General features: G+C 47.0%; 1 protein-coding gene across 1 annotated transcript; it reads right to left on the reverse strand.

Moving 5' to 3' along the window:
- Positions 1–980: 980 nt before the first annotated feature.
- LOC120095234 (multidrug resistance-associated protein 1-like) lies at positions 981–16,816 on the reverse strand. The gene is made up of 10 exons (XM_087574833.1): positions 16,783–16,816; positions 16,096–16,709; positions 10,295–10,471; positions 8,901–9,026; positions 6,296–6,433; positions 4,881–5,005; positions 4,317–4,512; positions 2,906–3,072; positions 1,676–1,870; positions 981–1,172 (listed from the first exon to the last, which is right to left on the reverse strand). The coding sequence occupies exons 1-10, from the start codon at positions 16,814–16,816 to the stop codon at positions 1,064–1,066; spliced, it is 1,881 nt and encodes a 626-aa protein (XP_087430959.1). The 3' UTR covers positions 981–1,063.
- Between the last annotated feature and the right edge of the window lie 215 nt (positions 16,817–17,031).

Below are 17,031 nucleotides of genomic sequence, written 5' to 3' on the forward strand. Positions count from 1 at the left end.
GGTCTCTCTTTGGTCTGTAACCCACACACCTAGAGAACCACTTTGAAGTATTCAGACTGAGGATCAAGTACAGAGCTGGGCATGGCCGCTTCCTGAATCTAGTACCTCCTTCCTAGACATCAAATTCTTGGGACTATCTTTCTTCCAGAAACAATGCTCAAAAGTAGGGGGTAGAAATCATTGATATCTGTGAATGGTTCTCTTCTTGTCCTATAGGAGACTCTGGCAGTCTTTGATACCAGATTCTTGCCAGTTCATCCCTCCTGCTCTTGACTTTTGCTGCTTATAACTATTCATATGTTATGTGAGGCATGAGCCCTCTCCACCTACGGACAGAAAGAAACGGAAAGCAGGGGCAGGGTAGAAGTCCTTGTGAAGGGAGTGTTGCCTGGCCTGGTTCTAAGCCTGTTTGACCAGGTCCCTTCACAAAGCTGTGTCTACAGCTCATACTGTGAACACTGCTGAATGTAGGGAACGGTGTCAGAGTGTGTGAAGACCAGATGGCAGGAGGGGGACATCACTGACATAACAGGGACAGGATTTTTAGGAGTTTTCTTTCTTTCTCTCTTTTTTGTTCGTTTGTTTTGGTTTCCATGCTTTCAACTGCAAGACCTGAAGGCAAGATACACTCTTCTGTCACCAACAGGACTGTAGGTGACAGAAGAGCTGGCAGGGCCAGGAGAGGCTCTGGCTTGGCCTCTATAAATGTGGCTGAAGAGGCATGAGGCAGTGGCTTGTGTTTGGTCACTAGTGTGTTTGGCTGCTCATGGCCTTGCTTTGGGATACAGCAGGAGCATGGGTGAACTTTCAGGGAGCCTCACAAGTGGTGCCAGAAGCCAGACGTGTTTGAAGTGGGGCACATCTGTCTTCCGGCTTCTTCGAGGTCAGATCCAGGCTGGGGCAAACTGTGACTGATGCTTTATGTGTTTTGCTTCCTTTTAATTTGGTTTTCTTTCAATTTTTGGTTTTTCTCTGGGGAGTGTAGGTTTCCAGGGTTGCTGGCTCATGCCTGGACACTGGGATCCTGGCCCTGCAGTCCTCATCAGATATGCCAGAGATCAGTTCACACCAAGCCAGCATCCTTGGCCATGCTATAGAAGACGCCTCTTTGCTGCAGGAGCTCAGAGGGTGCACCACACTCCCGAATTTCTCCTTTGTCCAGGACAATCACCCTGCATGGGGAGGGACACAGATGTTAGCGTTATGTAAGGAGATGCAACTGATATCTGTGAGTTGCTTGCTCTGCAAGAACTATTATAAACTCTAGAGGCTGGAGAGATGGGGTTAGCTGGTACCTGCCTTCCCACCTCCTTGTTATCACTTGTACCTAGCACATATCTCTCTTTGAAATCAGCGTTTGTTGCTGTGATCGTTGTCTCTCTCTCTTAAGTAAGTGCCCTGGTCCTTAAGATGGTCCATATGCCTTGTCTGACAGGGGACCCCAGAGTCAAGAATAATATGGAGCCCACATCAGGTATCTCATGTATATGAATATGTTTGATAACCTGTTCTTCCTGTGACAGAAGAGTTCCACCAACTGGGAATGCCCCTGAGCATAAGGATGGATGGTGATGGATGGATGGATGGATGGATGGATGGACGGACGGACGGACGGACGGACGGACAGAAACAGGATTAACCCTGCAAGCCCACAGATCCACTCTGAGGGCCTCACCTTGTATAGTCCATTATGGTATTCAGCCGATGAGCAATAGTGAGCACAGTACTGTCTTCAAACTGCGTCCAGATGGTGGACTGAATAAGGTCATCTGTCTCCAGATCCACAGCTGCTGTAGCCTCGTCCAACACTAGAACCTTTGTCTTCCTCAGCAAAGCCCAGGCCAGGCACACAAGCTGTCGCTGCCCCACACTAGGAATGGAGAAAAACTCAGAGAGAGGGGCTCAAGCTACCCTGATCCTGAATTAGGCTTCAGGCGAAGAAGGCTGGCAGATAGTCTTGGGGTGGGCTTTGGGCAGAAGAACAAGGCCAATCCCCATATCCATACATAGGATGGATATTACTAATCAATTGTTATACCTGGTTATTTCCTGGTGAGCAGGAAACAAGCTTAGGAGCATTCCCAACAAAAGGCTCAAAAGTGATATTCAAAGTACCAGCTCCATTCAGTGTGGGTGACAAAGACAGCAAAGGGGGCTCAGCTACAGAGGCCTTAGCACTGGCTGGACTCAGCCAATGGGATATTGGCCAATGAATGGCCAGTAGAATATTTTTTTTTCATCTTCATTAACTTGGGTATTTTTTACTTACATTTCGATTGTTATTCCCTTTCCTAGTTTCCGGGCCAACATCCCCCTAGCTCCTCCCCCTCCCCTTCTCTATTGGTGTTCCCCTCCCCATCCTTCGCCCATTACCGCCCTCTCCCCAACAATCACGTTCACTGGGGGTTCAGTTTTGGCAGGACCAAGGTCTTCCCCTTCCACTGGTGCTCTTACTAGGCTATTCATTGCTACCTATGAGGTCAGAGTCCAGGGTCAGTCCATGTATAGTCTTTGGGTAGTGGCTTAGTCCCTGGAAGCTCTGTTGGTTGGCATTGTTGTTCATATGGGGTCTCAAGCCCCTTCAAGCTCTTTTAGTTCTTTCTAAGATTCCTTCAACGGGGGTCCTGTTCTCAGTTCAGGTTTAATGATGGCATTCGCCTATGTATTTGCTGTATTCTGGCCAGTAGAATCTTGACATGGGAATGGACATTGAGAATATTCACTGAGGACAAGTAGATCAGCCAATGGTCAAAAGCACCCCCAAACCCTGCCCCAGCCAAGATAAGCAACACAGCCACTGGTTGACCATCCTAGCACTGAAACAAGATAGGAGCTGGTTTCCATGATGATGGATAGAGCAAGTGGGTAGAATCTTTCCACAAACAGTTCATGTTTGCCTACTTACCTCAGATTCTCTCCACCTTCTGCACACTCATGGTTCAGCTTGTCAGGCAAGGCTGACACAAAGCCCTTCAGGTGAGCAAGCTCCAGAGCCATCCAGACTTCTTCATCAGAATACTGACTGAAAGGGTCCAGGTTCATGCGGAGGGAACCCGAGAACAAAACAGGATCCTATGCAAAAACAGTAGATGGCACATACAAGAGTTTAGATCTGGAGGTTCCCCACAGATGGATGCTTTGAGCACTTGTTCCCCAGTTGGTGGTGTTATTCTGGGATGCAAGGAGGTGGAGCCTGGCTGGAAGAAGTAGTTTGCTGAGGCAAACCTCTCAAGGATACACTTGACTTTGATTCTGGCTAATTCCTGTTTCCTTGACATGGAGAAGCCATCACCACACATATCCTACCGCATGACCATGTTTTCCCTACTAGGATGGACAGCAATCCTGTGATACTATGAACCAAAATAAACCTCTCTTCATACAAGTTGATTCTGTCAGGTATTTTGTTACAGCGATCAGAAAAGTAACTAAGAGGAGATGACAACCACACCACACTGAGCAAGGGACGCTCAGAGATGCAGGGCATGCGCTATATACACCGGAGCAGACAGAGCTTTTAGAGGCCTCCAAAGCATGAACGCTGGGGGATTTTTACAACAGAAAATGTCTGAGAACCCCTGGGATAACTGAACTAAAACTAGTACTTTTACAAAATTTCTCCAAATTTTCAGTATGCAAACCCTCTATGTTGCTTTTAGCAGTGGTATTTCATCAGAGCTATAGAAAAAGAACTAATCACTCAACCTACCTCCAAAAGAGACTTTCAGAGAAACTTAAAGAGAATCCTAAGCACAAGCAACACATTAGGGAATTCATACCCATAGGAATTGGCTTAGAAATCATCTGTAGCTCAGCTCCAGATTAACACACTGGCAGAGGACAGTGTCTTACTGAGCCCTACCACCACCAAAATCCATAGATGCTCTGGTTCTCTGTATGAAATGGTACAGTATTTTCACATAACCTACTCACAGCTCCTGTACACAGCCATGTCTAGATGACATACTAACTAATGCCAAGAAAAGGCTAGGAAAATAGATGTGCATTTAGGGATGAAAATCTATGACTGGTATTCCATGCAGATGGCTAAACATGAAAAACACAAAACCTAGCCATGGTCTCCATGACTAAAGGCACATCCCACCAAGCTTGATGACCTGAATTTGATTCTCAGAATCTACATGTAAAAGGAGAAAACAACTCCTGCAAACTGTCCTGACCTTCACATACATGCTCTGTTCCCTTCCTCTCGATGAGTATATGAATGTAAAAACACCATCCCCACTTCCACTTGGTTTAGTCTACGGAGGCAGAGCATGTAGCTTCAGGGTACAGGACCCACCAGCCTCACTTACCTGTGGAATGATGGTGATCTTGAAGCGCAGGTTGTGCAGGCCAATCTTAGCAATGTTTATCCCATCAATGATGATCTCTCCTTCTGCAGACTCATTGATCCAGAACAAACCCAGGGTGAGAGATGATTTCCCAGCTCCTGTACGACCCACAATACCAACCTGCAATACAGAAAGGGGCTGTGGTGAGGTAGGAATGCTGTAGACTCAATCTTCCCCAGCAGGGGTCTGGGTCAGAGCTGGGAGGTCATCTGGTTGATCCAGCTACCACCTTCTCCAGAAGCTACTCACATTTTCTAAAATCACCATGCTAAGTAAAAGTTGCCAGCTGGCTTGTAAGGCACAGCCCAGGACACTGGTATATCCAAGCACAGGTTTCTACCTGACAAGTGAGAAGAATGGTTTTGCTATGGGCTTCTGCAAGAAAGGACTGTGAGTCTGCATTAGTGAAGTGGGACTCAGAACGAGTACCTAGATGGTGTTGGGTTCAGGACCTGAGCCCAATCAGAGTTAGCTACAACTGCCTATTTCTCTCCACCTGGGCATACATGCCTGGGTCACACTTACGGGTCACGGACAGTTTTAGAGAACAAGGGTGAGCTGTCTGAGAAGCAGGACAGCACGAGCTGAATGAACACGGGGGTGAAGTAGAGATAGAATGCAGAATCTCGAAACATGTCCACTTGAGCATCCTTAGAGGGGAGAAGACAGGGACACAGATTAACATAATCTTCCCTGAAGGCAGGGTACATATGATTCACCAAATCCTCAAGTCACAGGTAATGGTGTTCAGTGGCGAGGGCCCATGATGGTGGGAAATGGCCCATCATGGGCCTCTGCAGGAAATCTGCCAGCAAAGCCTTCTCCAGATGCTGCCCCAAAACCTCAGACCTCTCAGCCTTCAGAACCACAAGCTCAATAAACCTCTGTTTTCTCTTAATCAGCCTGACTATGGATTTGGTTACAGCAAGAGAAAAAGGATTAAGATAAGCCCGAAGAGCAGGCTGCAGACAGCCACCTCCCCTGCCACAGACCTCCCCACATTTCCCTCCCCTGAAAACAAAACAGAAGGAAGGTGGCTCCATCTCCTGTTCCTTGACAGCAGGGAGTGGAATAGATCTGCTCTGCTCCTTCTGGCTATGGGACCTTATCCATTTACTTAACCTTTCTATGCCCTGGCTTCTCCACTGCTGAACTTACCAGTAGTCCTCCACCAAGGGTGGTTTTGCCTGCCAGACAACAATTCTAGTAGATTCTGGGAATGTTTGACATTAGCTCCTGACACACCAGGAGCTAAGGGCATGGAGGCCAGGATGGCCCTAGATATCCTACAAAGCACAGGAGAGTGCCCCACAATGAAGAAGCCTCTGTCCACTTGTCAGTGCTGAGGTACAGGTGCCTCATCAGAGTCACTGGGCCATGGTCCTCAGATTATTCATGAGAAATGTGCAGTCCCTGAAGAAGCACTTAGGAAAATACAAACTCAACTGTGCCAGCCACTGTCCCTGTCCACTGTCCTTGTTCTTTCATAAGTGCTCCACATCTATCCTCCCTCCTCCATGCTCCCTCCCTCCATCCTCCTCCATGCTCTTGCCAGTCTCTAGCTCCCAGATAACAAGAAATGACAGACTAGCCAAGAAGTGTATACTCTTCAAATGTTTTGAGAGTGGCACAAGGAGCCAGCCTCAACAACTTCCTGTCAGAGTTACAGTTGGTAGCACCAAGGTCAACATGTCTAGGGTACTTGGGGAGCAGCCACTGGGCAAACATAGCTCCCAGCTCAGCTCAGCTCCAACCCGGCCAGCTTACAGAGGCACTACAGACAGAAGTATAGTGTGAGTTAGCATTTGCCTGTAGACAGGAAGAAGGGTCTAGAGTAGAGATGTTCCTGGAAAAGCAGCAGAACCTATTTGGTCCCCAACCTGTGATTCCCATGGCAACACATGACCATACAAAATGGAGGAAGCATCTCTCCCGATTACCTTTTTTAAGGCAGAGATGATCTTAGATCTCAAGATGGCAAGGGCGCAGAGTAGGGCTACAAGCCAGAAAGTAAGCATTATCCCTGAGGACTGGACTCCTTTCCTTCGCTCAAACTGAATTAAAAAGGTGGCGAGCAGCTGGAAGCGAAAAGTATACAAGAGGTTAGAGAGGCAGGACTGCAGGGTCCCATGGTGTCTGAGTAAGCATGTCTCAGGGGTCCAAGAGCTGCCTGGAGAGGAGGCCTTAGCCCAGTCACAACGGTACCACAGCAGCTACCTAAAGAGCTGTAGTCATTTTCTAAAGGTATCTTTCTTTTTATTATCTGTGTGTATCGTGTGACAGTGTGTAGTATATATGCACATGTCTGCATGGGTGCACTTGGGCAGAGTCCAGAGGATGATTCTGAGTATTCTGCTCTCTCACTCTCTGCCTTATTCTCTTGACACAGAACCTCTCATTTAATTTAGAGCTAGGTTGGTGACCAAGCTGCCTCTGCTTTCCAATTAAAGATATGTGTGGCACGCCAGACTTTTTACATGGGTGCTGGAGATCTGAACAGCTCTTAATGCTTATGCAGCAAGTGCTCTTAACGACTAAGCCGTCCTCCAGTCTCTGAGTCACGGGATTCCAGTAAGACCCGAACAGGGATGTGAGGAAAGCTCAGTTTAGAGGTGAGATCCAGCTTTGAGAGGAGACAATGCAGAGCAGACCCCACTCACTGTGAGGCTGCAGTGCCTTGGGGCCCTCTACCTCCTACTGGAACATCCTCTCTCATCTCCTCCTCTCCATTGCCTGTCCCAGGCACTCAGGCCAAGCCTCCATTTCTTCCTTACCCTGAATGTTGGATCTGCTGCTCTCAACAGAATGGTCCTCTGCCCTCAGTCCCTTCATCCTATTTACCCTTTGGGCTTCAGCTCCACTCTTCTTCCCTTCACTGAAGTTTCCTTAAGTACGAGCCCCAGATCCAAATTCAGAGCTCCCTGCTCAGATCTCCACAGATCAGGACACACAGCTTTAGTCTTTTATAGAGACACCATTTGATCTCTTTGTGCTCAGCCAGGCCACACATTTTTATCTCACACATAGTCAGGGCAAGAATATGTTTGCTAAGTGCCCGCAAGGAATCGAGCCCAGCCAGAGAGCCAGAAAATAAGCCAAGAGCCATCACAGACATCAGAGCAGCATGGGAATGTGGCTCTACCATTTCCTGGCTTTGTGACCTTGGCCCACCTCCTTCACTTCTCTGGACTTCCACTCACTTAACTACAACATGAGAAGAATGTGCAAATACATGAACATAGGTCATTCAGGAGTTAGTCTTGTGCCTGACACCTGGTTAACACAGCCGTCAGCACCACCGTGTCTTCGTTGTCACCACCCCTCCCTCCTGAGCCTCCACTGTTCCTGACTTACAGCCTGTTCTTCCCTGTATATGTCCTTTCAGCTCCAACCCTTCAGATAAACTGATTCTCTGCCCCCAAGTCTGCTCTAAGCTTGCTCTTCCTCCTCTTCTTCCAGCTGCCAAGGTCTCTCTCTCTAAAACCCTTCTGGGTTTCGCACAGGACCCAAGTGTGGCTCAGCTACCCATGACCTCATCCACAGCCCTGGGCCTCTCACCTGTAAGAGGAGACACATGGTGCCTGTCCCACTCTAAAATGACCTCGAGCTCAAGCACAATACCAAGAGTCCTACCGGACTCAAACACATTCACCGTCTATCTGTAAATTTAAAGTCACAGCTGTCTGTGTTGCTTACATGTAGGATCCTAGGGGCCATTCTTACATTACGTCCCTAAAGCCTTCTCGAGGACTCCCAGTCCACCACTCCTGAAAAACTCCTATAAATGACATTCTGTGAGCTGCACTTAAAGATGCAGGGAGCTGCAGGTCAGGGTAGGCAACGCAGCTGCTGCTGACGGCTTCCCTAACATTACAGATTCTGCATGTTTTGTTGAGGTTTTAATATGTTTTATTATTGTGTGTGTGCACACATGCCATAACGAACATTGGAAGTCAGAGCACATAGATGGTTCCCTTCTCCCTCCTTTGCATGGGATTTATACCACTAGCATCTTTATCCTCTGAGCCATTTCTTCAGTATTGTGTATTGGTTTTAGGTTTAAGTTTTGTTCCTTTCAGATTTTTTATTTTTATTTATTGGTATGTGTATGCATCTATGTGTATACCAAATATATTCGAGTACCCGCAAGGTCTGAAGAGGATTCCCCTACAGCTTGCATTACAAAGGGTTGTGAGCCACTCAATGTACATGGCAGAACCAAATCTGAGTCCTCTGCAGGAACAGCAAGCACTTTTAGCCACTGAGCATCTCTCTAGCCCCTATTTCTTGGTTTTGTGAAACAAGGCTCCCATATAGCCCAGGCTGGCCTCAAGTTCACTATTACAGCCAGACTGGCCTTGCCCTCCACATCTCTCCAAGTGCTAGAATGAAAGCATGTGCCACCATGTTTGGCTCACAACGCAGCTTCTCTTTTATAGATGGAACTCATGACCTTGCTCATGCCAGGCAAACACTCTACCACTCAGCCACACCACAGCCCACGTCCTCCATTTCTTGCTGCCAGCCCCACCAGCCAACCCTCACCATGGTGATGCCTAGCAGTGTCGGGCTGACCAGTAGCACCGGGGCTAGGAGCATTCCCTGACTTCTTTCCCAGAAAGAGTAGAAGAGGTCTGCCCAGCAGATGATCCACAGAAAGAATCCTAAGGCCTGGAAGAAAAGGGACATCATGATATGTTTCAGCAGCAATCCTGGGATCTCTCTGAGCACCCCAAAAATGTCACCATGAGGACACCAGCTAACCTCCAAGGTTCTCAGATAAAGAGTCAGCTTCTTACCCTTTCTCTTTCTTCATGACAGGGCCTCACTATGGAGCCCAGGCTGGCTTTGAACTCCGGATTTTCCTGCCTTAGCCCCCCAGGTCCTAGGATGAGAGGTTTATTTCACCGTTCCCAGCTGTGTAATTCTCATACCCCTAGTACCTTGCTCAGAATCTGACCTCTAGTCACAACTTCGAGATGGTTCTATCCCTACCTGTCACTGGTGATACTTAATAAAAGAACAGTCCAATTTTAGGAAAGAAACACTAATGATTGATGGACAAGCCAGGCATAGTGATCTGAAACCCTGGAATGAAGGAAGGGGCAAGGCAGGGGATCTCAGGCCAGCCTGGGTTCCAAAGTAGGAACCTGCCTCAAAGAAATAAAAATAATGAATTAGAGAACACAAGGGCATGTCACCTCTTCACTGATGGCCAAATTTAAAAAAAAAAATGACCGAAATATGTACATGTGGAGAAAGCAGAGACTAAGAAAGAAACAAATGACAAGAGTGGAAAGGCTGGCCAATGGGAGCCTTGGCAGAGGGGCCGGCACAGGCTCTGGTATTATTCTTGCAGTTTCCCTATAACCTAAACTAATTTCAGGACCATAACCTTTTCAGCATGTTAATGTCATGTTTGTACTTGTGTGGGGAGACACACATGTGTGTAGGTACAGGTGCGCACTGAGGCACCTTTCACTCTACTCCCGACTCAGTGTCTCTTATTTGAGCCTGGGATCCCTTTCCAGATAGTCTGGCTAGCCAGCCTGCCCAGAGAATTTCTGTTTCCACCTCAATGTTCACGGGGATTCTGGTCCTCACATTGCGCAGTACTTTACCCAGTGAGCCATCCTCTCGGCCCTGAAAATACTTCCACAGTCAAAATAAATAAATACAAGGAAATTGCTTTAGTAAACAAAGAGCTTATGAGACTCCCCTGAGAAAGTTTCCATCTTCCCCAGTGTAAACACAGGGAAACTGAGGCAATGGAGGTTAAGGATTTCACTCAAATGTCCTGTGGCCTGAGTTTTGACCTATGCTTGCCTCCAAATTCCCAGCCTTGATCTACCACATTCTTCTGTCTTCTTTACACAAGGCTAACCTGTGCTACACAAGTATCTGGATGCCCCACCCCAGAGGGACACCAGGTGACTTACAGTTTTGGCTTTGTTGAGGTGTGTCATCTGGATGTAGCCCCGGTCATGTCGAGAGAGATAGAGGAAGTAGAGGGGGAAACAGGACCAGAGGTAGAAACAAGGCACCCATGTGAGGACCGTATTCTGAAAGCACTTGGTAAAGTCAGGGTTGCTGGTGTGCCATGTGACATTCCAATCCTGGGAACACAAGCACATGCAAAGGGCGCTGTCACACAATGAAGGAACAGGGACTCACAGGATTCCAATCCTGCTGCTGTAGGTTCAAAGAAATAGATCATGATTCCTATATCCAGGGATCTCGCACAAGTATGCAAACTTCAAAGGGTCAGTGACCAGAGAGCTTGAACACCAAGTCACAGGAGCAAAGAAGAGGTGGTCTTAGGGCTGCTGCAAGTCCCCTGCTCACAAGATGGGGGAGGCTGTCACCTGAGGGGACCTTGATCCCTCGAACCTGAAGAACCTGGGCATCATACAGATCATTTGCATGCTTGCTTCATACACTAAAGACCCCAGACCTTTACCTTGATGGTTCAGCACACATAATGCCCAAATGCCAGTACTATGTGTGCATTCCGATGCTAGATGTTCACAGAAAATGGTACTGTCGGGAGCAGAGGTGATGGCTCAGTGGGTAAACACTTGTTGAGCAAGCATTAGGATCCGAGTTCAAGCCCAGAACCCACACTTAAAAAAAAAGTTTGGGCTGGAGAGATGGCTCAGCAGTTAAGAGCACTGACTGTTCTTTCAGAAGTCCTGAGTTCAATTCCCAGCAACCACATGGTAGCTCACAACCATCTGTAATGGGATCTGATGCTCTCTTCTGGTGTGTCTGAAGAGAGGAGCAGTGTACTCATATATATTAAATTATACTATTTTTAAATCAAAGACATTTGATTTTTGAATGACAGTTAAAATGACAATTGAGGATGTCCTCTGGCTTCCACATGTATACATAAACATGTGAGCCACATATGTTTACACAGCACAACTTTTGCTGTTGTTGTTTGGGTTTTTTTGAGACAGGATTTCTTTCTGTAACATCCCTACTACCCTAGAATTTACTATGTAGACCAGGCTGACCTTGAACTCACAGAGATCCACCTACCTCTGCCTCACAAGTGCTGGGATAAAAGATGTGCACCACCACACCTGGCAATACAACACAACTTCTAACATTTTACTGAGTGTGTGTGTGTGTGTGTGTGTGTGTGTGTGTGTGTGTGTGTGTGTGTGACAGCACCTTTATCCACTGAACCATCTTACTGAAGTCACAATTTTTTTTAAAGCACTTTTTTTTTTCCGGAGCTGGGGACCGAACCCAGGGCCTTGCGCTTCCTAGGCAAGCGCTCTACCACTGAGCTAAATCCCCAACCCCTGAAGTCACAACTTTAATGTTATACATAAACCATTGGGCTGCATGTGATGGTCACACCTTTAATCCCAGTACTTGGGAGGCAGAGGCAAGTGAGCCTCTGTGAGCCTGAGACCAGCCTAGACAACATAGTTGAGTACCAGGATAGCCAGGAATACTAGTGAGACCCTGTCTAAAACATAATATAAAATGAAATAATAAAATGTCCTCTCCTTTAAGACTATGAATTCAGTCCTTTACCATCTCCTCTTTCTGATGGCAACACAGAGCGTGTTACTCAGTGCTTGGACCACTGGAGTAGCATTCAAACCCAGCTACTGGATCTGCATAATCCTCCCATGACAGCAGGCTGCTACTATATCCACATATCCCGCATGCCTACACATCACGACCCTGTCTCCTACCTGTCTGTGTGTCTACCTCTCCACCTGTACAACCATCCATTACCTATCCAGGCACACAAAAATTTACCCACAACCCCTCTCTCTCTTTTGGTACTTTCTGGCCCTTCACAGGCTCTCTCTCTGACTCTCTCTGGTTCTCTGGCTCTGGCTCTGGCTCACTATGTAGACCATGCTAGCCTCAAACTTCAGAATCTCACTCGGTAGGTCAGCTTGTCTTAGATCTTAGAATGTAGCCCCAGTTGGACTCAAACTCAGGCAATCCCGTCTCAGCCTCCTAGACTGGGATTTCAGGCACGAACCAACATCCATCCACTCCCTTTTGAGTTTGCTTAATGCTGAGCTTGGAATCCCTTTTCCTATCTTGAGTGTCCCTGTTGTTTATAAAGTCTGCGTGACAACATCGTACAGCAATGAAGTTTGAAAACAAGAACTAGTCAACATTCCTACTGGGTACTGGGACAGTAGAGTATAGTTAGTTATCTGTTGGTCCCAAGTCTTTCAATACATTTCTTTTGGAGCAGTAAATAAAGGGTAACCTAATAGCCATAATATAGTCTGGTTTGGGGATTAACAAGCCCGTTATAAGTTACTTTGTTTCTTAAGACATTTCATGTGTGACATTGGCATCAGGACAACTATTTTGTAAGGCAGTTGTGTGAATTAAGATGTTACTCAAAGTTCCTGTACAAATGTGGATACTAAGTATTCCAGTTCATGGCAGTGGTGGTGGCAGACAGTCAGCACCAGGGCAAGGAACTTGGCCTCCCAGGGTAAGGGACGACAGGCTGAGGGATGAAACTGAGAACTAGTGCCCCCTCAACGTTCTCACTAATTAGTTTGTTCTCACTAATTAGTCTGTGGTTCCTGGTAGTAAGAGAGATCTCCCAGTTCATTAGGTACCTAGAAAACCTGTATGTATCCACTCTCACTGCCTTTCTGTGTTCAACCTTACTGATCACTAACTACGGGGACCAAGATCCTGTCAGACAGAGGAGAGGTGTGTGGAATGGGGCAGTTCCCGTTCACTCATGGGCATGTGCTGCACAGCATCTTTTAAGGGTGCTTCAGTGCACAAAGTGCACAGAGGAAAAATGCCACCGCTGCTGAGTTCTCATTCTATTCTGCTGGAGTTATTTATGATAAGAGCAAAGAAAAAAGTCCATATAGCATATAAATAGCATTTAAATATATTTAAGTAAATAACTCCTGAGTCTCTGGTAGTAGAAAATTCAATTCAGATGGAAACTTGTAGTTTTAAATTGTAGCAAGAGTTGTTGGCCTTTGAGACTATGAGAGCAAACCTTTTATTTTTGTCCAAGCTAAGGGTGGAACTTACCTGTATTTGAACTGTCTTCAGTTGGACTTTTCCTTCTGTAGTGGGCCTAGCACTTCATGATTACCAGGCGTGCCCACCACTGAGGTCCATCCCTAGTTTTTGGAGGGATGATTTGAATGGTTTGCCCTTCCTTCTTCCTTCCCTCATTAGACAGGGTCTCACTGTGTAGCCCTGTCTGGCTTTGAATGGAAGGTGTTCACCACCAGGCCCAGCTGTGACTTGGGTATTCACCTAGGAGTGTGACGATACTGTGGGTCACAGTAGTATGCATGGTAACTGTCTGGGAGGCTGAAGCCAGGGGATGGTTTGACCTGTAAGTTCATTATCAGCTTGCAAAATACTGAGCTCTGTGTTTAAAAGGAAGGAATGAAGGAGAAGGAAAGAGCTAAGGCAAGCCAGAGGCCAGCCTTGCCCTGTGAATGGTTGTGGGGTCGCTGAAAAAGGTCTAAAAGTCCAATCGTGATAAATGCCTTGTAATATTCTGAGGATGTTAGAATGTTGTGTATTTTTAATTGCTTTATGACTTATTTTTCCTAAAGCCTTCTTTTTTCCTTTTAGGTAGAAGAGCTTAGTAAAATACTGCGTTGTGGGAAAAATGAAGATAATCAAACGTCTGATGTAGAAGTACAGACAGAGCCACGCTCCTTGGTCAAGCTCAGGTGTTCTGTGTCTAGTACCCTCGGAACATCCATGGCACACGGGTGCAGTGTTTCTTTAAAAATAATACAGACAAAATATGTAAATATGAAGAATCTGATACAGATTTCTTGCCACTTCTTTTGGTCAATTTATGGATGACAAGCTAGAAATATATTACAATTTCCTCAGTGCTTGTGTGTGTTTTCACTGCTGCACGAAGTGTTCTCGTTGCTCGAGTCAGGTCCTCGGTATGGAGATGAAGGTAGTCTGGAATTGCTGGGTAGCCCAGGTTGGTTTCATTTACCTCAGGCTCTCAAGTGCTAGGATCCCCCTCCCCCATAGGCCCCCATACTGATTATACTGAATAATGTTGTCAATAAACCTTCTGATCCCCACCCTCCGCCCATCCTGCTTACATCTGCCCTGGCCTTGTGGCCAGATGTAATGGATGGAGCTCTGTGTTCCACACTCAGGGGTTCAGTGCGTGCAGGTCTGTGTTTGCTATTTGTTTGCAGTTAACAATTAAACTTTTTCCGAAGACTCACCAGCTGTTTGCTTGTTTCTTGTCTCTACAGACTATTACTATCAGACATATTATAACGATGATAATCTTCCCAGTAAAGAGACAGAACTGTGTGCACAGCAGAGTCAGTTTGTTCAAGCGTCTGCTCTCGACTCTAAAGCCGAGTCACGAATAGACAGTGAGAGCTATAGTACTGAGGTGGCAGAAAGTGTTAACCACAGACACGAGGATCACTTCACCTCCGATTCACAGGTAATAAAGGCTAACCATGAACCCGAGGTCCAGGAGGTGGGGAGAAAGATAGGATTCCTTGGTCCTGTAGGATACAAACATGAATTACAAGTAGTTGTGAGTGAGTTATAAAATGTATGCTTATGCACAGAGCACCAGGTTTGCTTTGTCTTTTGGAATAAAGTTTCGCTTTGTTGCTCAGGTTGGCCTTGTTCCCCGCAGAGTCCGACCTCGGTCTGTGTGTACCTAAGAGCGTAGGTTTGTACCACACACTCAGCCGTGGTTGCTAAAAAACACAAGTGGGAGTGTATTTACAGTTGTGATGATTTCTCTGTATTGATTATATGAGCTATATTGTCAGTACAGTTTCGCTCAGTCCATGAACCTTGGAGCTCAGTGCGGTGACCCCGGAGGTAGAAGGTGCCCGTTACACAAGCCTGACGGCCTGAGTTCAGTTCCTAACTCTGCCACCTCCATAAAGGTAGAAAGAGAGAACCAGGAGCACACAGTTTTCTCTGACCCATATCTGTGAGTGCGTGCAGGGGCTCTCATGTTTACAGTCACACAGGATAGTGAGGCCCAAGAACAGTGTCGTTTTACATGTTTGAACCCAAAGTAGTTATTGGTTATTTTGACATGGGGTGGCCCTCTGTTGCCCACACTGATCTTGAATTCTCAGGCACAAAGTGTCCTCCGACCTGAGCCTGCCAAGTACATACGCAAGCTGGCCACACCCGGAAGTAAAACGCAGTTTCCTCTCTTGTTCCCTCACCCACCAATCCCAGGGCTGCGTGTGAAATGCCTCCTCATTACTTAGATTTCCTGAATGGTTTTCACAGTTGTTTTACTTATGAATGTTTAATCTAGAGTTTCTCTGTCTCTAGTTTTAAAGTGCCTTTATTGTTGACATATCGAATAATTAGATCATTTGTTTTAGAGGCACCTCATAGTCTGTACTTTATGGTTCCTTCCTTGATTTACCACACATTTAACTTTGAATACTTGTTACCATTTACTTTAGTGTCTTTAACACTCAGACAAGAAAGATGCATAAATTCTGGGGAAAATTGCAGCTCATAGTACAGTACTGGCCTCGCATGTGCAGGCTCTGTCTTATCTGCAGCAAAAACAGAAAAGACAAAATTTAGGGCCGAGGTTAAATTAGAAAACATTTGAATGGTCCTGATCATAATTAACGGCGATACGCTTCCATTGCAAACTGGAAACAAACTGAAGCCCGTCCTAAATCCACGTGGTTCCGTTTCCTGGGGCCCAGCTTAGCTGACAGTGTGTCACTTGGTGGCATGTCTCCGCAGGAGAGCGCTTCCGCGGTAGCAGAAGGCTCAGCGCTTGAAGGGTCCTCGCTCGCTGAAAGCTTGAGAGCTGCCGCAGAAGCTGCTTGAAGGGTCCTCGCTCGCTGAAAGCCTGAGAGCTGCCGCAGAAGCTGCTTGAAGGGTCCTCGCTCGCTGAAAGCCTGAGAGCTGCCGCAGAAGCTGCTTGAAGGGTCCTCGCTCGCTGAAAGCCTGAGAGCTGCCGCAGAAGCTGCTTGAAGGGTCCTCGCTCGCTGAAAGCCTGAGAGCTGCCGCGGAAGCTGCTTGAAGGGTCCTCGCTCGCTGAAAGCCTGAGAGCTGCCGCAGAAGCTGCTTGAAGGGTCCTCGCTCGCTGAAAGCCTGAGAGCTGCCGCAGAAGCTGCTTGAAGGGTCCTCGCTCGCTGAAAGCCTGAGAGCTGCCGCAGAAGCTGCTTGAAGGGTCCTCGCTCGCTGAAAGCCTGAGAGCTGCCGCGGAAGCTGCTTGAAGGGTCCTCGCTCGCTGAAAGCCTGAGAGCTGCCGCAGAAGCTGCTTGAAGGGTCCTCGCTCGCTGAAAGCCTGAGAGCTGCCGCAGAAGCTGCTGTGTCGCAGACCAGCTTCACCTACAACGAGAGCACAGGCCTGTACTTTGACCACAGCACTGGATTCTACTATGATTCTGTAAGGGTCTCAGACCTTCCGAATACTGCACTGTTGGCAAAAAGTACATCCCAGTAGAAGAGAGGAGGAAGAGTTGGCCGAGTTTTAAAATTGGGCTCGAGGGTTGGCGAGTAGGCTTCCATGTCTGAAACTCTTCCCACGGTCTTGTCTGTTAATCATGGTGTCTGTTGGACTTTGTAACGTTTTGTTGACTGCAAATGGAGCAGCATTTGCATTTCAAACATTTCTGTTTTTCAGTGTTTCAATCCCTTGTTTAAGTTTTCC

Source organism: Rattus norvegicus, chromosome 10, assembly GCF_021556685.1.
Source record: "Rattus norvegicus strain SHRSP/BbbUtx chromosome 10, alternate assembly SHRSP_T2T, whole genome shotgun sequence".
In the NCBI taxonomy this organism is placed as follows: domain Eukaryota; kingdom Metazoa; phylum Chordata; class Mammalia; order Rodentia; family Muridae; genus Rattus; species Rattus norvegicus.

Excerpts from the sequence above, each read along its gene's own strand:
- LOC120095234 (XM_087574833.1), bottom strand. The coding sequence starts at position 16,816 with ATGTACTTTTTGCCAACAGTGCAGTATTCGGAAG. Across the intron at positions 3,073-4,316 it reads AGATCACCATCATTCCACAG|GATCCTGTTTTGTTCTCGGG; the intron begins GTAAGTGAGGCT and ends GTTTTTGCATAG. Across the intron at positions 1,871-2,905 it reads GAAGGTGGAGAGAATCTGAG|TGTGGGGCAGCGACAGCTTG; the intron begins GTAAGTAGGCAA and ends CTCCATTCCTAG.